Below are 25,352 nucleotides of genomic sequence, written 5' to 3' on the forward strand. Positions count from 1 at the left end.
CCACAGAGCACCTGGATAAGACAGACAACCCTTGCAAGGTGATCTTGTCAGCAATCTTCCCCGTTCACCCTCATCTGCAGCTCCCTCGCGGTTCTCCTGGAAGCTGCTTTGCTGTGTTGTCTGTTTCTCTATCTACCACCTCATTGTTGTCAGAAAGAGACCAGCTGTTCTGGTTAAGGAGAAAAAGAAGGCAGTAGTACCAATCACCCCATAATAGACGAGACAGCTTCCACCCCCCGACCCTACCAGTATCTTACGTCTTAGAGAAGTTGGGTACAACACTAAGACTTCTATACCTAAGAAAGTCTTCCTTGAGATTCTTCCTTGTAATTCCACAGTTTTTGTTGTTTTGTTTGCAATGCTAGGGATGAAACCTGGGGCCTTTGTATATTCTAAAGGACAGTCTTTATCATCGAGCTATACCCCAGTCCCTTCCACATCTTCTCAAAATGAATGTTCTACCAAGTGAGAGCGTCAAAGAGTATCCTAATGCTAAAAGCATTCGATGGTTGGCCTACCCACCTCACACTGTGGCTCTCCCCAGTGGCTGGCACCAGCCCAGGCCAGTCCCCATAGATGTGTCTTAGTGAGGTTAAATGTGGATGAAGAATGAGCAAGGACAACAGGGAAAATGCATGGGTCAAAACAGCACCAGAGAGTGGCTTTTATACTGGATGGCAGCTGAGGTTGCTCTTATCCACTGAATGCCACTGACCTCCCAGAAAGAGAGTGTGCATGGATCTGAGAGAGGAGAAAAGGGCATGGAGAGAGAGCCGATGAAAATTTACTTATGGTCCTATTTCATGGGTTTACACTTTCTTTATATTTGAGACAACTCAGAATATATTTTAGTAGCATTTGTTTACCTCACACTGGTATGTTTTAGACCTTGACTATATGGTGAATTCAAAGCACGGGGCAAATATTAGAATAAACTTATGGTAACACCTGAGATTTTGCCATTCCAGTTTATTGAAATGAGTAGATTTATAGCTTTATTTGCATACAGAAAAGTGCACAAGAAAATAAGTATGTACAAAATAGTTGTGTGGCTGATCATCACTTTAAAAAAATTCAACTACCTAGAAATAGTCACCTCCAGTTTAGCACGTTTAGGTATTTGAATTTTTAAAGTACTATTTCAAGTCTTGTGTTTATGATGACTGAGTAGGAAGCCAGATGAAAAATTATGCCATATATCATTAACTATTACCATTAAACATAAAACCACAGGACATCAGCTTGTGGGCTAGCTGGGGCTAATTGATGGAGGCTCATGAGGCCATCTTCTTGCTTTAATCCTGAGCAGTCGCCCTCTTCTACCTAAGTAACATCGTGTGTGGTTGATGAACACCTACAAGAACCTGAGCATTAAGGGCCAAGAGATAACATTTTAAAAAACTCAACACGAACAAAACAGAACTTATTTTGGTAAGAACAAACCGTTCAGAACTGTGCTAATAGGACTGAAAATGAACTGAGAAAGTCTCCAAGGTTATGAGGAGAAAAATATTGGGGACATGAGATTTTCAATGATAACCCTGAAGTCTGTCACCTTTCCCCCTCCTATTTATTGTCCTGTTAACTATGAGATGTGGCTTCAAGGAAGTTTTCCAGTTTCTTGATAAAAGCCTAGCATGACCTCAGTAAGAACCTGGTGTGTTTGGCACAGTTACATTGAGCTTTGTGATGGAGCGCTCTTTAGAACACAGGCTTTCACTGCTGAGTGGATGCAATCTCTCTCCCACCGTTAACTGCTCTTCTGGAAATTCAGCTAAAGAGGATGGTCCTCCAGTCCACAGAAAGAATACAGGGCATTCCCACTGGCAATTCTGGGGCTAGCAATTACTGAGGAGGAAAAGAGGCTCCGGAGCTATGAATCACAGGATTATCATTATCATTATGATTTTGCCCCATGAAAGTCTGTTGCTTGTAAAAGGGAGATAATGTTATATAAACCCAGGAGCAAAATGGACTGAAAAGAGAATCAGAAGGAAGAAGTGAGAAGAGATAAATAATACTTTTCCTTCATTTGCAGTAGCTAGCAGTAGATTAGAAGGGGAAAAAAGGACAATCTTGGCTTTGGGAGAAATTGATCTTCACAAAGAAAAGAAACAATTATATTTTAAAAGGTCCAAAAGTGTATGAGATTCTAAAGTGTTTAATGAGGAGTTGGACTTTATTCCATTTTGTTTAAAAAAATTCTCTGTGATGGTCTGAAGCCAGTTATCTTTAAAGAAGTTGCCTTGCCCCGCCAGGATCTTTAGGTCTCAAGATCTAAAGCAGAATCCCCCAATGACTTCGGGCAGTAAGGACTTGGACATTTATTCAAAAGAGTATGATATGAGGGGTTGTGGGAGCTGGAAGGTAGAGTATTCTGGAAGATTCAAGGGATAGGATTCACAAGGATTCAGTAGGGAAACTACTTCATTTACATTTCAGCTAGAGAGTTTGGGATCATAATTTACTTAAAGCCATAGATTCAGTTTAGCTTTAGCCTAGCCAGAAAGTGAAAGTCATTTTACAATTGGAAGAGGCAACGAGAAATCAGGCAACAGATATTATGTCCAAGCCAGAACAAGAACCAAAGTCAGGACACATGTCTGGCTATTAGCTTTGTCCTTGACTGCCAAGGCCAACCTTTGTGTTCCTCTGAATAGTCACCATTCCGAATTCCTAGAGAAATATGGAGAAGAAAACAACTGGTCAGAATTTTTGGATTGAATATCAATGTGTTAAATATCACTATAGTATCTCACAGTACTGATGTGAGGATTGACTAAGATCGTAAGAGAGGGTGTAACACAGACTGCAAGCTGTTTTCTGCCACGAGAGTTCTTCCAACCCACTAATCAATTTAACAAGTTATTGTTAATCTCTTATCATGCCTAATTTATCAATTAAACATAGGCATGCACACTTAGAATAAAAAATTGTATATATGGGTTTGGTACTGCAGTTTTAGGCATCTACTGGGAGTCATGGAGCAGATTCTTTTGTATAAGAGAGGAGGCGAGAGGACTGTAAACTCAGTCCTACTGTTGATGTCACATGTAAGATATTTATTTATTTAGAAAAGGTTAATTGTGGATGGACCAAAAATTGTTTAATAGCTATGCTTAGATCCTTTTCATTCTTTTTATTATTCTATCTCTATTACCTACACCCTAACTTCTTTAAAATGGAGATGCAACTCTGCTTCTCTCCTAACGTCCATCTTTTAAAATTAGAACACAGTTGCTGTCCTTTACTGTCAAAAAAGAACAGGTTACACTGAGCACTCGTGGGCTTTCTAACACTTACTTAGGACAAAGTCCACTGGAGAGTCAGTCTTCTGGCTCAGGTTTGCCTTTTATTGCCTCTGAAGGAGATGTTAATGGCTGACACTGCTTGTAATGTTAATCCCACCAGACCAGTGCAAAGTAACTTTGATTAAGATTGCTCTCAAAGCCGGGCATGGTGGCGCACCCTTGTAATACCCACGCTTGGGAGGCGGAGACAGGAAGATCGCGCAGGTTCGAAGCCAGCCGCGCTGGCTTAAGAGACCCTGTTTCCAAATAAAAATATAAAATAGGTCTGGGAGTGTAGCCCGGAGGTAGAAGGGCTTCCAGGAACCCCAGTACCACCAAAAAAAAAAAAAAAAAAAAAAAAAAAAAAAAAAAAAAAGATTGCTCACAAAGAAATAAATGGCAGAAGAACTGTGTCATAATCTGCCTCGCTGATTTGTATGGAACATTCAGAAAATCATCAGAAGTTGAAACTTGTACAAAAATCCAAGTTATTAGTAGGACATTTAGCCATCACTTTAATATGAAGGTAAAGAGCTAAAAGCTAAAACTGTGTATTTACTGAGTTTAACTTTCATACAGAACTGAAATGTCTGAAGTAACTGAAGCACAAGATGAGAGATGTTAATGTCCCATGGCTGTATTACTCTTTTTCATGCATTTAAGAATCCTCTTCTTAAATGTTCAGCCTACTCTACTGAATTAAAAAAAGTAGAGTTTTCCCCATCAATTATTCATAAATCACAAAGATTTAACCTCTTTTCAACTCTGAATATGCAATCTCATCCTTTACCTCCAACTGACCACTGCCCACACCAAAATAAGACTAAATAGTCTTCTACTTACATAAGTTAGGCAAAGGGATTTCCAAAAGGATCTCTATGGGCATCAGAAGATGCAGTTTGGGGAGAAGCCATCTAAGGGGATAAAACCATCCAGTCAAGAAACATAATTGTATTCATAAGACAGAAACTTTATAACTAAGACTTCTCAAATTCACTCAGACATTGTAGATTCTATAATGATTTGTTTGCACTTGCATGTAAGTGATGATACATGTTATATATTCGAAAGCAAGGCTCAGGGAAATTGCATTTGCCTCCCCCAAATGGAAACTTATTTTAATGAGCTGTAACAACCACGAGTGTGAAATTAAGACGCTTAATCTTTAAAAGGGTTTTAAGTTAGCATTTCAGTTGAATTTCCTCCAAAAATGCTTTCAGAAGTCAGCTTCAATGAGATATGAGGGACATTTTTACATATTATTCCTCAAATTCAGGAGTAGTTACTGTAAAAAATAATCTTACCCCAGTTTAAGCGAATGGTTCTATTACCAAAATTCTCAAGAATAAATCCTAGAAAACAGCCTTTCCCAGTAAAAAGCTACTATAATTCAAGGTTAATTTAGAAGGCTGTGGCCCTGTGTGACTTACACTTTGATGCAACAACTTTTAGGGCCGTCTACTTACAGAAGACTGTGACGAGCTGAAGGCATCCTTAGAGAAAGGATTCTCGAACGCATGGTCAGCAGATTTGGTAACTGGCAGGGATCCCTGTCGGGGAGCTGGCTTTGGTGGTTCTAGAAGGTTAAAAACCCAAGCAGTCAGTAGACAAGCTTTCCCCTAACATTGTACACACCCCCCAGTTAGCTATTTGTGAAACTTAGCTCTATACTTCTGAAAGTTAGGTCAGTGGAATAAAAATCACCACATATACCGGGGTTATCCATGATTATTACAAGAAAATCCATCCCTTTCTGAAGAGAAAATCATGTGTATTTATCTTTAGTGGAAGATGTTCTGACTTCTCTTGGTTAGAGGCATTCTTACCCAACCCTCCAGCGCCCCAATCCATCCCATCTCAGTAGCTATTGGCAGCCCGTGTAAGAACTGGCACTAGAGGGCAGCATTGGGCTAGCACTTAGACTCCACTAAGGTAAAAGGTTGGCTCCAAAAGGTAGCTAGGTAAGTTGTCCCTCCAACTACTGAATATCAACCGAGGTAAGAGCAGGACTATTGGTGGGTGGGACAAGGCTTTTTGAAGAACCCTCTGGACCCATGTGACAGTGGAAACATTTGTTGGTACAGTAGACAGAGAGGTGAGTGGCTTACCATTGATTTTATTCAACAGTTGATTTGCATCGAAATCGTCGTGATCTGCGTTCTCCTGAGGAATGCCAACTTTATTGTTGAAATAGCTGGAGAAGGCACTGGAAGTCCCAGAGGAAGGCTGCTCTCCCTTCCTTGCGGGCACCGCAGGGGGGTGCCGCAGTTGGAAGTCCTTAAACATTTCTTTCACTTCCTTGACTTCTGTATCCCCGAGTGGGTCCAAGGCGGTGAAGGCATCACTGGGGATGTCCTTTGGAGGGCCAGTTCTGGGAGGTGGCTGAGGAGGAGTGACCAGGAGAGAGGACAGCATAGAAGAGGACTGAGCAGGTGGGAAGATATTGCTCTGGAAAGGATTCCCCAAGGGGCTTGTTGATGACCAAGCATTGGGTGCCACTGGTGCAGAAGAGCCCCACATGGCGGCGGCCGGAGGGGAAGGAGAGGTTGCAAAGGATGAAGGCTGGGTCCAACTTTGAACAGCTGGGCTGGCACCAAAAACAACTGGCTGCTGGAAGCCTGCTGGCTGCCCACCTATCAGGCCTCCGGGGATCATCGCAGTGGGCTGGTTGAAGACAACAGATGGTGGGCTCCAAGGTCCTGCCTGAGGAGGGCTAACTGGTATACCACCTGAAGGAAGGAGGAGGAAGTGCTTATCAGGGGGCAGGCTTGAAGAGGAGTTCTTGAATTGTGACTTTCTGGGGAGCATTTATAGAGCTCCTTCAGGGCAAATAATTCCAATAAGCCTTGAGGCTGATATGAAAATGATTAAATCACTCTCAAGGTTAACTAGCTAACTCAGTGTAGATGGTGGCAGTTTGAAGCCCTGTTCTTCCTTCCTTCCTTCCTTTTCTTCATTTATTTTTGGTACTGGGGATTGAGCCCAGGGGCATTCTCTCTCTGAGCTGCACCCCCAGCCCTATTTTTTATTCTTTATTTTCAAACAGGGTCTCACTGAGTTGTAGAGGGCCTCTCTAAGTAACTGAGGCTGGTTGTGAAACTGTGACACTCCTGTCTCAGTCTCTCGAGTACTGAGATTACGAGTATGTGCCACCATGCCAGGCTTAAGCTCTGTTCTTTCTGTGGTACCTTTTTTTGACATTCCTCATTAGAGAAATAATACAATACACAAGTACTAATCATGAAAAAAAATGAGTCCTTACTGTATTTCAAACAATGAAAACAAAGCCTTTTTGTTGAAGCCTGAAAGTTGAGTGAACACATTTATTTATTTATTTATTTATTTATTTATTTATTTATTTTTAGAAGTTGAACCAACGGTGTTCTACCTCTGAGCTATGCCTCCAGCCCTATCTTATTTTTATTTTTGAAACAATCTCATTGAGTTTCTGAGGTTCTCACTAAATTGCTGAGGCTAGCCTCAGACCTGCAATCCTCCTGTCTTGGCCTCCCAAGTACTAGGATTACAGGGCATGTGCCACCATGCCTACCTATGTGCGCACATTTATATCCACAAACCACACCAATTATAAAGTAGTTAATTAGGATAATCCAATGGCTCCCAGAGTTATTGACTTGATCTTTTCATGTAACAGCTGGCTCTGGTCTGTAGACTTATGAAAACCAGCTATCAGGCATGTGCAGAAGGTCTTAACACGGCTTCCATCCCAGAGAAACCATTTCAAAGTTTCCCAGCTTTTTAGGGCTGCCAAAGTTGATACAGCCATATAAAGGGAAGACAAAACTTAGCCGATGCCAAGACAGTTTTAGACTTTTATATGTAAAAAGGGAGGAAAGGCTATTATCCTGGGAGGGCCGCTTTAAATAAAAGTGCTTCCTGCCATGTGTCATGACTAACCCTTGGCAGAAGTTAGACAGAGTATTTAAATGAGGAAGGGAGGAGAGGAGACACCAGAAAACAAAACAAAACAAATAAAAGCCTTCCCAGGTAACTTAGTGTCAGGGATACAGACTCCGCGGAAGAATGGCTTGTTCTTCTCCATGGTCATAAGCAATTGCTTTAATCATGGATTCCAGGTTGCTCCAGTTCTCTCTTCTCTGGAGAGGTTTAGTCCCTTCATCTTGTTCTAATACATAGGGCGTTTTCTTTCCTGCCTCTTCCCAAGCATATTAAGGAATCAGTGTAACTGTCACCACTAACACAACCCCAAATTCAGACAGGTTCTGCTCTCGAAACCTACTTGCTTGGAGGTTTGGAGCAGAGCATTTGTTGGTTACCAGTTTTCTAATACAGCTAAGAAAGGCCTTTAAACTTGGGTTAGGAATACTTTTGCTTCCAGAGTGAGAAATACTTTGAAAATGGCATTTAGGGGCTGAGAGAGCCAAATATTCTTAGATCTTCTTAGTGTTTGACTTCTGTATTCTCAGAAATGCTGGCTATCTGATCAGGGAATACTTTTCTTGCTCGTATAGAGGGTAGCAGTTTCCAGAAAAGTTTACCTTACTTAATCAACATGAGAGAACTGGGTAAAATAATATAATTTAAATTGGGAATCTGTGACTATACAGATGAGGTCAGGCATGCTGGTTCTGTGTCCCTGATAGCAAGACATGAGACAAATACTAATTCCAAAGCTGGGAATGGTGGCTCACACCTGCAATCCCAGTACTTGGGAGGCTAAGAGGATCACAGGTTCAAGGCCAGTCTCAGCCACTTAGGAAGACTCTGTTAAAAAAAAGAAAAAGTATATATAGACTGGGGTAATAGCTAGGAGGTAGCCTCTGGGTTCAATCTCCAGTGGTACAAAAATAGATTACTATACAAAAACGGTTGGGGGTATAGCTCATTGGTAGACTGCCCCTGAGTACAATGCCCCAGTACTCACAAACGACAAGAACAAAAAAGCTAATCTCATTCATATAGACATTAGTATTTATTTATATTAAAGAATATATTCCTTTCCTAACAAATCAAGGGACAAGTTATCCTAGAGTCTATAATAAAAGCTCAAAAGTTGGGTTTAATTTGACAAAGTTACTCCTAGCATTTCCAAACAATTTTACTTAAGTTTTATTAACTAAAGCCAGGGTGGCTCACTAGTAATTCCTGCCAACTAGATGTGCAAAAAAAAAAAAAAAAAAAAAAAAAAAGGTTAGCATTTTCTCATCGTTCATGGTGAACCGCTTGCTTTCCTTAGGAAAAGACACGACTTTAGTCTTAGGTCACATCAATTGGAGTGGTGTTTTTAAAAAGAAAAAATATTATATTTGCCAGGAATTAAAGGCTTTCCCAGTATACGCTGATGCCAGCCTTCATCCACACCCACCACTCTCCACACATCATGTTTCCAAGACATTTATGGCCCAGCTGGAGAAAGTAGGGCCAAGGACGAAGGAAAAAGGGAATGTGGGCATAAAACATTAGTTTTATTACCTTCCGAAGCTAGATCAAAACACAGGGCAGCAAGTCAAAGCTGAGGGCTCAGCTTTCTGCGATCCCCCGCCCCCATCTCCAGAGGAGACAGTCCCCAGCTGGGTCTGGCGGAAGCCAGACCTGACACCTTCCATTCTTTGGCTGGGTATCCCTGCTGGTGGACAGGGGCTATACTGTAGAGCTCAGTTTGAGTTCCATGTCCAAACTTGGAAGAATCATCAGTATTCTGCAGTTGTATACCCCAAGGCCTCAGCAGGGGCACCTAGCCAGAAAGCTCCGCTTCGTCTGAATAAATTAACAGTTATAGGGTCCAGCTGTATTTTCAGGCTGACTTGTTAAATATTGGCTGTAAAAATTCTTCAGGGCATTGATATTACACTACAAAGGCCTGTGATATGACCTGGTCACAGGCCTTTCCTGTGAGTTCTCTGCCTTTCTGCAAGGGAGAGACACCGGCTTGCCTCACTTGGTAGTATGGGAAAAATATCTCTGAAGGGAGGCAAAGCACCTCAAAATAAAAAGTATGTAGGGAGAGTGCTCTTGATGGTGTAAAAGCCGAGCAGAGACCTGAAACATGCTGGAGTCTCACAGTTGTATGGATTTCAGCAGCTCAAGAGGGGTTGCTGTGGAAGGGAGTAGGCAAAGTGCTGTGCATATGTATATTTTTGACCTACTGCAATGTACCAATTGAATAAAATTAATTTAACATTTTTTAAAAGAAGTTAGGTAACACCCTCTCTTTTACTCCCCTACTACAGATATGATTAAATAGATTTATTGTGGCAGAACCAAAATATTTTCCTTTTCAGGAAAACAGCAGAGAAGGGGAGAGGGGGAGGCTCCTGGGGACTGACTCTGTAGGAGGCAGAGAAAGCCAAGATCCCTGGTCAGATTTATCAAAGGGGAAAAAGAGTCCTCCTTCATCTGTGGCCACCCACCTCCCAAGCCAGAGTCAATTTGGAGTCTGTGGAGGTGCCAAGAGGAAAAAACAAAAAAACAAAAAACCCTAAAGCGAGGCCCCAGCAGGACAGCAAAGACTATTATTGGGGTTTCTAAAAACTGTATCGTGGCTTCTGAAAAGAACTGGAGACTAAGCATGATGGGCAGTTGGGACCAGCCCTGAGTCAAGCGCCCTTCACCGTTGTTCTGCTGTGGAGAGACTTTAGTGACTCACAGGAGCTATGGGCACATTTATAAACGAGGCCACCAATACCTCCTGGGGTCTGATAAAAATTCTACCTGTGCTCCTATCTCTGTGGTCTTCCAACTTCTGCTTTCTATTCCTTGCCTTCTAGATACTTGGTTTGCTTACAAAAATTGGCAAAGGGCCACTAAGATGGGTTTAGAAACTGATCGGGATGTATGTCTGCTCTGCACTTACACGTGTTCTGGCAGCTGAGCCTGGAACTTAGGACTTTCATTCTGTGACTCAGAATTGCTTCAGACTTAACTTATGCACGTCTTGGGGCATATAAGGCTCCAAGGTTGGGGGGCATAGTCATTGAGAGGGGATAGGCCTTCAGTCTGTTATGGGGAACACCAAAGGAGAAATGGAGGGCATGCGTGCTGAGAGATGACAGACGAGGCTCTCTCCCCTTGACCCCTCGTCCCCTTCTCATCTCTAAAGCTGGTCTGAGCTTCACCATCCTTTCAATCTACCAGGAAGCTGTTACCAATTGATTCAGGTACAGGCAGTACTGAAAAGGGATTTCTTATCAAGAGCGTCATATTGGGGTGGATTGCACAGGAGTAAAAGTGGGAGACCGGCTGCCTAGGATGTCCAGTCTTATGCCTGTGGGACCCTCTGTGGACAGGAAGCGTCTTCCTCCTGTGCCTCACTATAGTATGAATGAAATAAGTAGAGCCATACCTAACTCTGTCTCTAGGCACCTACCTAGACCCGCAAGGGGCCCCACCGGGGTGGGAACACTTGTTCTGAAGAGATCCAGAGGGTTGGTCTGTGGGGCTGCAGATTGTCCTGTGGGTGACGTCTGGCCTGGAGGTTCAGAGACTGGAGGAGCAAAGATGTCTGATGCAAGCAAGTCATTTGCTGAAGACTGCCAAGGAGGGAGGGAGAAGAGTTAGCAACAGTGAATACAGCTCTATGTTTCCTAATCTTTACCCCAAACTTGGAATCCATAAATACAGGAGAACTTTTTCTATTACTGACAAACAACAACAGCAACTACTACTACTACAAAAGGAAGAAAGAAAGAAAACAGACCAAAGGGGAGAAATAGAAGGAAAAAGGATGCAGACTACTGCAATGGGCGTAGTGACTGATACAACCTAGGGCTTGTGATGTGAAATCTGTTGTGCTCATTTGTGCATTTGTACCAGTCTGTTCTCCTTATTGGGTAAAAGCTTGAAGCTGGGAAAGAAAGAACTATAGACAAGTATCCTAAACAGTTTTCATCAGTCCACTGAATGTAAATCAGCCTACGTAGAGATGACACATGTTTAATCATTAAGCAAATCTGTGTTTTTCTATGAAAGTTTTAAAAAGACAGTTGTGGAAACTATATTTTGGATCACTTTTGAATATAGCTGGGAACAGCAGGAACAGTAAATGTAAGTTTCTCTTAAGACAATGGGATATTGAGTCAACATTTTTTTTTCTGTGATACTAAAAATTGAACCCAGGGACTTCTACCTCTACACCCACCCCAAACCTTTTTTTTTTTTTTTTAATATTGAAACAGATTCCTCAACTAACTTGTTGAGGCTGGCCTCGAATTTGCCATCCTTCTGTCTTGGCCTTCCGAGCACTGGGAGTACAGATAAACACTACCATGTCCAAATAAATTTATTCCTCCTTCCTTCCTTCCTCCCTCCCTCCCTCTCTTCTTCCTTTCTTTCTCTTTCTTTCTTTCTTTCTTTCTTTCTTTCTTTCTTTCTTTCTTTCTTTCTCTCTCTCTTTCTTTCTTTCTGGTATTGGAGATTGAAGTGAGAGGTGCGCTACTCCTGAGCTACATTCCCAGCCCCTTTTTAGATTTTATTTTGAGACAGAGTCTTGCCCAGTTGCCCAGGTGCTGGCCTCAAACTTCCAATCCTCCTGCCTCAACCTCGGGAGTCACTGAGATTACAGGCGTGTACTACCATGCCTGGCTTTAAGTCAACATTTAAAAGAGGAGACAAATCTGAGAATTTTGCACCACTGTGGACATTAATACAATCTGGTGGGTGTGCAGGGCTTGTGTTAGCGTGGGGAAGGTACACAGGGAATCATGGGAACTCTTGCCCTCCCATCCCGAAACGTGACGATCAGACTTACCAGAGGTACAGAAGCATAGCAGCATTAAAAACAGAAAAAACTCGTGTTTAGTCTAGTATTAAGTGACAAGACATGCAGATGGAAGGCAGGGCGTGACAGATGTGGCAGAGAAGCTTAGGAGGAATGGCGATTAGAGGGAAGGATTCCTGGGGAGCCGAGGTGCCTCATCACCCCACCTTCTACTTTCCAGCCACACGGGAAACTATAAGAGCAGCGGGAAGCTCAGCCATCACACCACCCTGCGGTACCGAGCATGCATTCTGCTAATGGATATGCGGAGAAGACAATTCACCTTAGCAGTCCTTCTGCCTCTTCCTGGTTTGGTACTTTGTGGAGGTGGGATAATGGCTATGGAGTCATGCGGAGAGGACTGGACAGAGCTCTCCAAGTCGTGCTTTACGCCATTCGGTACGGACAGTCCTTTGGGAGGGCTCCCCACAAAAGGGTTCGGGGATGATTTGATATGGAAGCCGTTCTGTTCTCTCTCAGATACCCCATTTTGAGTTCTCCCTGCCGGCTGGGTGTGCATACTGGAAAAGGGCCATGGGCCTGCCTGAGCTTCCTGCTTGCCAGTCCGGTTAGAGATTTGGTCAAACTGCTGACCAAAATGGTCAATATCACCATTGAGGGGCCCATTACTCAGGCAAGCAGCCAAGCTACTCGAATTGTCTTTCTTCTGATCTGGAGATTTGAGAGAATCAAACGAAGAGGGTGCCGATTGGTCTGGTGGTGCGAAAGGGTCGTCACGGAAAGGATCAGGATTAGGGGTGGGAAAGAAGTTGAGATTGGTAGAAAAGGCATTTTCAGGCAGGAAGGATGCCTGAGGCTTTGGTCGAGGGAGAGAGCAGGAGGTGATGCCATTGGTTAAGAATGGATTTTCTCTTAAAGAATTCTGATTGGTGTCGATTTCAGAGTTTAGATCCACTAACAGGATATCTTTGCTTTCCTATCACATTTGGAAAGAAAAAAAAAAAAGAAAGAAAGTGTTAGTGCATGTTATGACTTCCAATGACAAAACGACATAAAGTGACCAGGACTATCAAAATTCCCATGTGAATTTGGTCTTGATAAACTGATTGACTATGACTTCCTCCTATCAACTCCCGAAAGAGTCTATTCACTGTAAATGAGGTCTTACCGGACACCCCTTCAGCCCTTGTCCTTTTATCTAAGTCTCAGCTCTGTTGGCTCTTCATGACACAAAGTCTACTATGGCTCACTTCATGTCTCTGCTCACCTCCGTTCACACACACACACGGCTGAGTCCACTATCCACACTGTTTCATCTCATGCCCTTGAAAGGCTTCAAGAGAACGGACTGTGTCTTTCTAAATGATCATCTAAGTCTGCGGAGCTTGAGCGTAAGAAGTGCCTTCAGAGGCCTCACCTGGCTTCCTGCCTGGTGGTAGACAGTTCTCTTGTACCCTGAGTCGTGAGCAGCCCCCCATGTGAACTCATTAGCCCATACATTCACATTCCACAGTTCTAGTTGATAAAGTTGAAGGTCAAATACATTTCCTTGTAATGGGTCCAGTTCTTTTCTCCTGGGGGAATTTTTTCCTTCCCCATCACAGCCTGTAGGTACGCCCTCTCAAAGAGCCCCTATTGAAAGTGCCAGCCACGTTGGTTCTCTCACCGACACCATCCTAGTCTCTTCCGTATACAGACCCTTTCTATATCCTTCTGTGACACTCAAAATACTGGTTTCATTCAATCTATCACATTTAACCTGTTATTCGTACTTTTTTTTTCTTAACGTAACTTAATAGTTGCCTACATTATGGTGGTAATCACTAAGTTGCTGAGGCTGGCTTCAAACCTGTGATCCTCCTGTCTCAGTCTCCCAAGTGTGGTTTACAAGTGTGTGCCATCATGCCTGGTTTGAACTCCAGTTTTCACGTGAGGTAGAGATGTAGGTGTAATACTTACTCTGAAAGACATACCAAATGTCTGAAATCTACCAATTCTGCTTCTCTATCATCGCTCTGGTATGTTATTTTATTATTATATACATTTTTTTCTCAGCATAAAATCAGCAAATTTGATTAATCTGAAATGTATTTATTCCATTTAATGACATAATATTATGATTCTCCCTGGGAGAAGGGTCTCATACTAATAGACTTTCTTTCCAACTGACTTTAATCCACTAAATATTTAACTCTGCTAGCCATAGACAAGTATAAACAATAAAACCTGCCTAGCTGAAGTGGAAGTTAGAGTATATATCTAATATTACTTGGACAGTGTATGAAATATTTTGACAATTGGGACAAAAACAACTTTAAGCAAATACTAATGTCTTAAACTAGCATCTATGAAAAGGGCTCAAGCAGGTCTCCTTGGCTTTTGGAAAAAAGAAGATATGTTTTAAAAGTTCAGATGCTACTTTGTGGCCATGGAAGTGACAGCAAGATTAGACCTCAATAGTATAAAAACACAATTTTTAAAAGGCAGAATTATTTTTTTATTACTAGAAACATTGGTCAAAAGAAAGGACTGGTAATTTAGAAATTTTTTTAAATCAAGACAATGGATTGGAAGGCCTTTTAATAGAGGGATCTTTAAACAATCAAAAGGGAGGGAAAATATTACAAAAGCTTGTGATTTCAATATTTATTCGTTCATTATGAGCCACCTCTAGGTTAGAACAGTTGGGTGTTCACAGCTGGCGGAGTTCTTGTCAATTACTTCAGAAGAAGTTCTTAGGACACCAAGCGGGAGCCACATGTTAGGCTTCTGAATAGTCACCCTGCGAGTAAAATGTATAAGGCTCGCCTCAGGTTGTGCTCCTTGTTAACGGAAGATTAAGAGTGGTTCACAGACCACAGCTGAGAGGCTTATTCTTTGCCCTTTGTTTAGAGCTTCATTAAGGCTTTGTTGGACTGTCAACACTCCATCCATGTGGCCACCATTCGAACACCAGAGAGTCGGGCCCTGGAGACAGGGAAGTGAATTACAGTCCCTGTTTTTATGGAACTCTGGTCAGGGGTGTGGGCAATCAGAGACAGAGTTTAAAAAACTTAGTTTCATGGTTTTTCTCTTAGTAGCTAATCTCACCTAAACATTCCAGCTTGCCAAATGGAGGACTTTCCACTCAAATCCTATGGTGGCTTCCTGCTACTCCTTGTGTGTATGAAAATATACTTCCTTAGGCAATCTAAAGTAAGACCCAACTGATTCTGGCCTAACACATTTCCCTACATACTTCAAAGACCTAACTCTAATTCAAATTCTTTTCAATGCCTTTTGCCATTCATCTTTCCATTTCAGCGTTATCTATGTCCACCCCAAGGCATCTTAGGGTGTGTGTACAAGTGTAGACAAGATGCTTGGAGATCCCATCTCTTGTGGCACATTTAATCTTCTTGAAGGTGGATCATTCCCTACATTCTTCTCATACTAACTGGGCTTTCAAATGGTCCAGTTTATAAAGTTAACAAACTTGTGCCTCCTAATTCCTCCTTCTCTTTTTCTTTCTTCCTGAAACAGTGTGGAAGGATAATGCTCAAGTGGTGTTCATAACAATTTTTTGAAAAAAAAAATGCATTATTTGAAGTGCCTGGAAGTCCTATGAATTGACTTGGGGTGAGCTATAGCCATCTGGAACCACTAATAAAGTCTTATTTAGATTTCTTTCCCACTTCATATCTTCTAGAGCAATTGTTGTAAGAGTTAAATATTTTAAAATGTGCTGGCTTTACCAGGTAGAGAAAAATCTGTCTTGTGACCAATGCGTGTGGAATCCTTATATAAGAGCATGTCAAAGTCTAATCACTGTACATCATACATCATTAATCATGTTATCTTTCTTTCACTTATCAGCTACCATCTATTTTAATACATAAATTATTTTAATGTATTGTTAAACTGAAACTAGAATTTCCACAAATCAAAATTTTTTTTTTTTTTTTTTGGTGGTACTGAGGTTCCTGGAAGCCCTTCTACCTCCGGGCTACACTCCCAGACCTATTTTATTTTTGGAAACAGGGTCTCTTCTTAAGCCAGCGCGGCTGGCTTGGAACCTGCGCGATCCTTCTGTCTCCGCCTCCCAAGCGTGGGGATCATAAATGTGTACCACCACGCCTGGCTCAAAAATTCTTAAACTGTAAAAAATGTAATAAAAATGAGACCCATTATCATCCATGTTGTTTTTAATTTCCTTTTGTAGAATGTCCTTGAAGTCTACAAAAGTAGATTGAACTGTCAGTGCTTCCTTGCCTCTTCTTCTGCAATTCTATCTCATATCTTCAGTGCTTTGCTTGATCTCAATATTGTTGTTTGAAGGTTATGCTTGGAAAGTGGGTTGCTCAAATATTAATTCCCTTTAGGGAGAAGGTTACTAATGAAAAAGAGGGCAAAGTTTTTCAAGAATCAAAAGGATCTCAGAGCTGGGTTACACTTTTCAGGGTCATCTAACCTAGTCTTTTAAGAAATGTATCCTAGCCGGGCGTGGTGGCGCACGCTTGTAATCCCAGCATTCGGGAGGCTGAGACCTGGAGGATCGCGGTTCGCGGACAGCCTCAGCTACTTAGTGAGGCCCTCTGCAACTCAGTGAGACCCGGTTTCAAAATAAAGAATAAAAAATAGGGCAGGGGGTGTAGCTCGGGGGTCAAAAGCCCCTGGGTTCCATTACCAGACCCGCAAAAAAAAAAAGAAAAGAAAAGAAAAAAAAAGAAAGAAGTGTATCCTTACAACTGTAAAGAATGAAAGGTTCTATTAGACAAGTGATTCAGGAATCTCTGCTTAGAAATATTCTAAATGGGCTTCTCTACTGCAGGATCTGTGGAGCATTTATAGAGCTCCGTGCTGAGAAGAGTGCATGCGGCCCAGCTTCCCCTCCTCATCTGCCCTGGGTGTTTATGCAGTGAAGTTTCACAGGCTTGGCATCTCTGCAGTACTCTGGGAAGTCAAAATCTCACTCGATCATCCCCTACTGCATGAAACCCTGTGACATTCTTGGTCATAGAGACCTGCTTGATAATTTCTTTATGTAAAAGACTCCTACTCAGACGTTTTCTCCCATCATTCTAGGTTAATTTTCTGCTTGGCTGTTGATCACCTGTTTATCCTTCAAGTTCAAGTCTAGATTCTCCTTTCCTCAGAGCATTTTCTGAACCCCTAAGCTAGATAAATACCTCGTATTTATCACCTAACAGGCTTTGTGATTAGTTTCAATCTTGGTCTCCCTTCTAGACAGTAAATTACAAGATGTCATTAATGTTGTGCATCTCCCTCCCTGCCATGTCTTGCCAACAGCTGGTACTCAAGAAACTGTTACCCAGATAGTACAAGTTGCTAGAAGTCATTCAAAATAAAATGAGTATTTTTAAGCCAGGTATGGTGGCACACGCTTGCAATCCCAGCAATTGGGAGGCTGAGACCAGAGGATCGTGATTCACGGACAGCCTCAGCTACTTAGGGAGGCCCTCTGCAACCCAGTGAGACCCGGTTTCAAAGTAAAGAATAAAAAAAAATAGGGCAGTGGGTGTAGCCCTGAGGTTGAATGCCCCTGGGTTCCATCCCCAGACCTGTAAAAAATAAAAAAATAAATAAAATGAGTATCATTTTTTTTGGGGGGGATGGTAGTGGGGATCGAACCCTTCTACCTACGGGCTATACTCCCAGATAGTGTGGGGATTACAAGTGTGCAGCACCACGCCTGGCTTAAAATGAGTATTTTTGTTGGAGGCCTATTTTAGAAGATCTGAAAACCAGAGTTTAAGTCTTGAGTCTGGCCCTCTTTCTTAGGTAAATGAGGTTTTTTGTTAGTTGCCATTTCTTATCTATAAAAAACAATGTTGGTCAGGCATGGTGGCACAGCTTGTAAATCCCTGTGCTTGGAAGGTGGAGACAGGAGAATCTTGCAGGTTCGAAGCCAGCCGCGCTGGTTTAAGAGACCCTGTTTCCAAATAAAAATGTATAAAAAATAGGTCTGGGGGTGTAGCCTGGAGATAGAAGGGTTTCCAAGAACCCAGTACCACCACCACCACAACAACAACAACAACAACAAACAAAAAAACAAAAAAACAAAATAGAAAACAAAAGTTAGCTGGGCGTTGGTGGCGTATGCTTGTAATCCTGGCATTCGGGAGGCTCAGACCCAAGGACAGCTGTTAACAGATAGCCTCAGCTACTTAGCGAGGCCCTTTACAACTCAGTGAGACCCTGCTTCAAAAATAAAAAGACTAAAATAACTAATAGAGCTGGGGGTGTAGCTCAGAGGTAGAATACCCCTGGGTTCCATCCCTAGTACTGCAAAAAAAAAAAAAAAAAAAAGAAAAAAAAAGAACAGTGTTGTTCCATTCTCACAGGGTTGATACATATAAATTAATATCGAGAAGACATCTCATAGAATCTCACTGATATTCTGCAATATTCTATAAAAAATGAGCAATTTGCTGACAAGGATAGGCTTTGGTTGAACATATCTGAACCTCTTGTTTATTTTAAGTCTTATTTCATGACAAGTGTATGCTGCTATGTTGTAGAGGATGAGTAGGAAAAAATATAAAGAGGCAAGAAAGCTTTATGGTTAATCATCTACCAAACATATTTCCTTCGAGTGGGCTCATGCAGAGGTTTATGTTCAGCTCCCCCCTCCGACTCCCAGCGATCCCAAGAAGGGCTACGTGGTCTGACCTCTCGATCAGACTGTACCTCAAAGCAATATTAATACATCTGATTTAGTGATGATAAGTTTCCGTGGTGATTTAAGATTCACATTTGTTCTTCACACCATTTATACTTTATATGGAAAAATCAGCAATCACCTTGCAAGTTTCAATGAGAGGTTAGGATTTCTGGTTAGTTACCAATTTGAATTACAGGCGTCATTTCCATTACATGGCAAATTTAAAAACAAACACTTACTGTTGGACTATTTAGGTCAGGAGGTGTAGACATGTCCCCAAACAAATCCATCTGCTCCACACCCTTAAAAAAGTATTTGGATTAGATTCACATGTGTCCACTAAAAAAAAGATTACTTTGTATATTGTTGTAATTGTTTCCTAAACTAAAGTTTAGGAAAATAGTTGTCACAATTGGACTTTCATTTAGCTCATACAGATTTGATATTAAGTTATTTTGGTCGGGAAGTGTAGACATGTCCCCAAACAAATCCATCTGGTCCACGCCCTTAATACCTTTGTATTTGGATTCAATTCAGGTGGTCTATTAACATTATTTTGTATATAAACATAAATGTTGCACTAATGTTTAGGAATATGCCTGTTTCAGTTGGCTTTTCATACAGATCTGACATTAGCCAAATCTATAATAAGTAGAGCTCATGTTCAGATGAGTAAGAATCGCCGGACCTCACATACATACCAATTTCAGCTTGTTAGCTTGGTCATCAAGAGTCATTAAGGTCTCACTCCCATTCTGAAAAATAGCAAACATTTAAGGGTTAAATGGATGGGTTCTCCTGTGTATTTGTTTTCCTACTGTGGTGGCTTTATTTAACAGGTATGACTTTGAATTTGACCATTTAACTACAGACTGTCCTTCACTAAAGATCTGATAAACACAGAATAATGAGCAGGAGGGGAGAGGGCTCAGGCAAGTAGCGAGAGAGAGGGTACACACAATCGCCAAAAAGTAAAGATGTGGTTTTACCTCTACTGCATTGTTGGCTTCTTCAGCCTAAGAAAGAGAAGCAAATTCAGTGCTCTTAGTATTTGTAGTTAAGAAAATTAAGTAAAATGACAAGCATAAGGTAAGAGTCTTGCATATTACACTTGCATCCCCCTCCCTTTTTCATGAATACTGGATTTAAGTAGAATTACTAGATTTAAACTAGGTTGCCTCGTGTAGTTCCTATAATCTATACAAAGCTTATCATAAAAAAGATATGAGTCAGGGACTGGAAATCAAAGTGCCTAACCATAAAATCTATTGCAATTCTGACTGAAGAGTCCTACATAGGCTCTCTGAATATACACCATCGAACATGGCCCTGAATACGGGTTTAAATTAAGTATAGCCCATATCGAGCAGTACTTACCTTTTTCTTTTCTTCTTCCTTTTTCTTTACATTATAGATGACTTGAAAAAGGTCTTTAAGATCGACGACTAATGGCTCAGCCTAATACAAGAAAGTTCATTATCACACTCTTGTGCCACATTCCACATGCATACTAATGACCATTTATTAGTCTAAAGAATCTTTTAAAAAAATTTTCCAGGTTTGATGGCACACGCTTGTAATCCCAGCATTCCGGAGGCTGAGACCAGAGGGTCGCAGTTCGCAGATGGCCTCAGCTACTTAGTGAGGCCCCCTGCAACTCAGTGAGACCCAGTTTCAAAATAAAGAATTACAAAAAATAGGGCAGGGGGGTGTAGCTCGGAGGTCGAATGCCACTGGATTCCATCCCCAGACCCACATAAAAAAAAAAAAAATATATATATATATATATATATATATATATATATATATATACATACATACACACACATTAATGCTCTGAATTAAGAGTTTCTAGAGGGAAGCAGGGATATATAACTCTTAAACGAACTCAAGTAGGTCTATTTTCCTAATTCAAAGTCAAGTCAAGGGCATAACTGAGCTAAAGAGTGATCATGGGGCCTCATACATTCAATCACTCCCAGCATGTTTTCTAGTTCAGTGACAGACACTGCTATGCTCAACAGAGAAACAGATCAAAGCCTGCCCAGGTCCCCAACATGCCTCAAGGGTCATAGCTTACCTGTTGCCCAGTTTTTATGGCAAAAAATTGGTGTTGGCCTTCTCCTCCACACACATAACCAAATGCCCGGCTGTCTGTCACATCACGAGCAATGAAAGAAATCTTATTGACTGGATGTTCATGCTCTATTACCTGAAAAAAGAACATACTGAATGATTTATTGAGAAAATCAAAAGAGGGCCAGGAGTGTATGCAGCTCAGTGGTAGATAGGATTTATTTGTGGGATAACACAGATAGCAGACACTTATAAGAAGGCTCACAAGAAGAGGTTAAACTCTATGAAGAAAGACTTTTTTGACCCTGATTGAAATCTAGAGCCACATCTATTCTTGCTAGGAAGGGATTCAAAGGTAAGAAGACTAGAAAACAAAAGTAGGGAGAGTGTTACTTCTTAAAATACTGATATTTGATTCTTCCTGATCCAAAGGTAGCAAGGAAGGGCTGAAGATTAGAAAATCAAGAATTTTGAAAGTGAAGCAGGGACACATAACCCTTAAACCAACCCAAGTAGCTCTACTCTCCAAATTCAAAGTCAAACTTAAGTGAAGGGCATAACTAAGCTGGAGAAGTTATCATGTGGCCTTCTGAGGATGACTCAGGGTGGCCAAAGATCCAGCCTATATATTATGAGAACAAATATGAATATCCCAAGTATATTCTGGAAGTTACCAAATGCTATCATCAAGTATTTCTAATGGACCTATCCTGGATGGTCCATGTCATCAGGATAATGACATGGACAGGAAGTTTATTGGCTTAGTATGCTACAGAATTTAACTCTTCAGGGATATTTGTAGGGGACGGTATGAGTGTTGGTATTTGTTTCAGAGTACCTAATACCACTGAAAAGATCCTATTTTGAAAAGAGAGAGATATAATGCTTGTGAAAGAAACCCACTACCACTCTGATGGGCTTGGGGAAGTAAGAGTTGAGGGTTGAAGGATCGCAGTGGAGATGGAGGTGTCAGGGGACCTAAGGATGGGGATGGGGTGGGGTGAGCATGCACAGGGCCCAGCCTTGAGTCTAACTGCTGGATTTGCATTTTAGATAATGGTCAGGAAGGATGAATAGCAACTGGATGTCTTCCCACAGTATCTTGCTACAAATAAGGTATTGTACAGCAATGAAAATGAAAGATGAACATTATTCTAAGTGGATGAGTTTTATATGTAGAGGGAAAAAATGACCTAAAAGTTTTGAAGTAGGATAGCTTTTGGAAAAGGGTCAAAATGAAACCAAACCAAAACCAAATAAAACTGTTCATATGTGATAGAAATAATAGGAATCACAAAAAGAAGCATAGTTACATTTGTATAGTGAGAAAGGAAGAAAAAAGATGGATAGATAAAAAGGCTAGATGTGTTACCAGTATTGTTTTAGCTTTAGGTTAGCTGGTAAGTTAAATGAGACCCATGCACATACCTATGACAGCATCACCAGCTAGGGATTAGGATTCTTCTAGTTTTATATACCTGAGGTCCCAAACAAATACCTGTGTGATATTTATAGCATGCTTGTGTTCATAGACTTATATTCGCATATAGGAAATGGACTTCAAAATGAAATAATCTTGACGCTTCACCTCCTATTCTGTTTTCTCCCTGTTACTTCTGGAGAGGCAATGCATGCTATTGTTTTTTCCAGGCCTCTGAGTGGGGGAAAAGGAGCAGAAATTCCAGGAGCACATTGTCTGTCACACTCGTGGTCAGGGAGGTGTCAGGGAATGTGAATTCTTACCCCAGTTTTCTCGTCAATTATTTTTATCCCAGAAAGAGAAATGTTGACCCAGATCCTCTGCTTGTGTTGTCCCTGAGACCGACCAGCTGCCGCCATGCCCTGATGAGGTTGGGAAAAGGAAAAATAAAAACAAATTAAAAGTATCCTACAGTGTTTTTAATACTAAAAGCTGAAAATCCAGCTGGCTTTGGTTTTAGTTTGGTTTGCCACCAGGGATAAGAGGATGGGGTAGAAGACACTGAACAGGACATCCCTTTTATAGCTATTTCAATTTGAACAAGTCACTCAAATTCTTGTGGCCTACCAATAGTCACTGGCAAAAATAAGGGGATTGTATTAGAGATCTTCAAAGATGTGCCTTCTAAGCCTTGTATTGTTTAACAAGTATTACTTTTTAATTAGATTCACATACTACTGAAATTTAAAAATTCAAGCACTGAAAGAATAACCCTAAAGAATGCCAGTTTCTAGGTAGGGTCCTAAAAAGACAATGTGGTCCTAGAATTTTACCTGAACACTTTCCAGGTCAAAAATTAGGATATTTGATGCCCTTTACACAAAGTTGCCCATAGCTTCTATAATCACGGAATGAAGGACAGTAAGGATGGGCTTGGTTTGTACAAGTGTTGCATCTGCAAAAATATACAGACATCTAGAGCCCTGCCATCCTTGATTAGGTAGGTCTCTAGAACAGTGCTTGAAGTGAAGTATGTAAAGTAACTCAAGGCTTCTCAGAAAATCAGACAACACAGGATCAGCTATGGGATTGGAAACATTTTCAAATTGCCACGATATAGGTACAAAAGTATTTTGTGAATCTAATTCCCTATAGCAGCTATTTGCTTAAGAGGATGGTAAAGTCTTCCTTTCCCTTTACCTTGAGTTTCATCATAGAATCCTGGCTCATCTTATCCCCTCGTGCATCTGGCACATCATCGATTCCAATGAGCTTGGCTTTGTATTTCACACCATCACCTTTGAACCTGGCCAACAGATACTCATCTGTCTTTTCAGAGCCTGAGAAAAGAAGAAAATACAGGGCAAAGTTTATATGTAAATACCAGTCCTAGGTAAGACTAAAACATGCTGCAGAATCTCCATAATTTAAGTGGTATAAATAAGGATTGTACTACAACTCCTCATGCGTGGATTGTTCCAGTCTGTCTCACTTTCACTTCTTTTGACCAAATCATATTCTGTATTATTGAATGTGAAATTGAGGTAGAAAGAAAATAAAGTCTCAGAGATGGAAAACTGGTGATGAGAAACTCATGGAAATAAATGAGTTGGGATTTGGGTTGTTCATCAGAGTTTTAATAAGGTTTTAAAGAATGTCATGAAGATTTTTTTTTTTTTTCGGGTCTTGGGATGGAACCCAGGGGCATTTGACCTCTGAGCTACACCCCCTGCCCTATTTTTTTATTCTTTATTTTGAAACCAGGTCTCACTGAGTTGTAGAGGGCCTCACTAAGTAGCTGAGGCTGTCTGCGAACTGTGATCCTCCAGGTCTCAGCCTCCCGAATGCTGGGATTACAAGCGTGCGCCACCACGCCCGGCTTATGAAGATTTTTTTAGTGAAATAAAAAATAATTTGCTAACACAATGTACTAACATTTTGAGTTATCAATAAGGCAGAAAGGAACCATGGGTAAATTCTCTTGATAGTAATTAGGATAATTATCTCATCCCTCTAACTTCATTTGTTCCTCTTCAATGGGTCTGTATAGTCTCATTTCTCAAAATAAAGGATAGTAGTAAAAGACAAGCAAGTCATGGCATATTCTCAAATTCTGGATGAGCAAGGGCTTGGTATGTTATAGTGGAATTTCAGGTCAAAAGAAGAGGGTCTATTAAAATGAAGATTTTTATTTTTAAAAACCAATGACTTCTATAAAACAATGTAGTCATTAGATTACTGAAAGATAACCAGCTAATAATTGACGGTTGTCTTACTAACTGAACGAGACACTATGAAAGTTTCTCAACAGGACTTACGTTGGTGCAATCATAAATTCAGAGCTCACTCTTACTACACAATGGCAAACCAACTTCTGCTGCCAAAGCGCAGCTTTCCTGTTTGGGAGAGCCCAAGACTAAGCTGATATGGCAGCCAGGCAGCAGCCGGCTCTTACTGTAACCTGAATCTCATATGGCTCCAGAAGTAGAGGTAGCTGTCTCCAGCTCCCTTCGCCCACCTCCAGAGGACTTTTTCATACCTTTCTTCTTCTCCTTCTTGGACGGTGCTTTCGGTGCAGCCTGTTGGTCAGGCTGACCATTAGTTGTGCTTGTTTCTACTTCGTTAGACATGGCAAGAAGGAAAGTAGCAAAGCTCAGCACCAACAGACACTCGGTGATACCGGTGATCCCCGATGGCCAAATCTCAAATGAACATAACCTATGACACACACCTGTGGGCAGAGTTCGGAAGCATAATGAGATCAGGAGACAGCAAACCCGGACTTGATGCCATAGACATCTACAGCTAGCGATCCTCTCCCATAGTCCTCTGGAGCCACATTTTTCCTTCTCCTCTGTTAGAATTCTGAAAGCCAGGGAGTGGGCCGGATGGCTTCCTTTGTAGTTCTCCCAATGGGAAAACAATGTGCTTAACAAACTTTTTCTTAAGCTCTTGATATCTGGTAAAACTAACTGAATATCTAGCTCAGCAGCTTGTATTAGAACTTTGGCCTTAAAATCTAGCATTAAAGATAGGGATCAAAAACTTGCTGGGTTTCATAGCAAAATAGAAATACACTGAATGCTTAGCCTGATAAGAGTGAAACCGACATCTGAAGTTGGAAATTATAAATTTCAGCCCTTTAAAAATTTTGGTTTTTTCCATGCACTTTTATTGGTGCATTTTAATTATACATGATAGTGA

At 41.2% G+C, this 25,352-nt stretch overlaps 1 protein-coding gene across 4 annotated transcripts; it reads right to left on the reverse strand.

The window, feature by feature from the left end:
* Positions 1-4,138: 4,138 nt before the first annotated feature.
* DAB2 (DAB adaptor protein 2) lies at positions 4,139-24,873 on the reverse strand (the record flags this gene model as incomplete). Of its 4 annotated transcripts, XM_080703410.1 has the most annotated exons (13): positions 4,139-4,204; positions 4,757-4,866; positions 5,399-6,019; positions 10,639-10,801; positions 12,311-12,964; positions 18,892-18,954; positions 19,354-19,407; positions 19,642-19,668; positions 20,030-20,110; positions 20,733-20,864; positions 22,472-22,570; positions 23,349-23,488; positions 24,688-24,873. In XM_080703410.1, the coding sequence occupies 13 exons, from the start codon at positions 24,776-24,778 to the stop codon at positions 4,139-4,141; spliced, it is 2,301 nt and encodes a 766-aa protein (XP_080559536.1). The 4 variants fall into 4 exon arrangements, with proteins under 4 accessions (XP_080559536.1, XP_080559535.1, XP_080559537.1 ...); XM_080703409.1 differs by lacking the exon at positions 18,892-18,954 and having other exon boundaries at positions 24,688-24,778; XM_080703411.1 differs by lacking the exon at positions 12,311-12,964 and having other exon boundaries at positions 24,688-24,778.
* Positions 24,874-25,352: the final 479 nt, after the last annotated feature.

This window comes from Muscardinus avellanarius (assembly GCF_963383645.1).
Source record: "Muscardinus avellanarius genome assembly, chromosome: 1".
NCBI classification, from domain to species: domain Eukaryota; kingdom Metazoa; phylum Chordata; class Mammalia; order Rodentia; family Gliridae; genus Muscardinus; species Muscardinus avellanarius.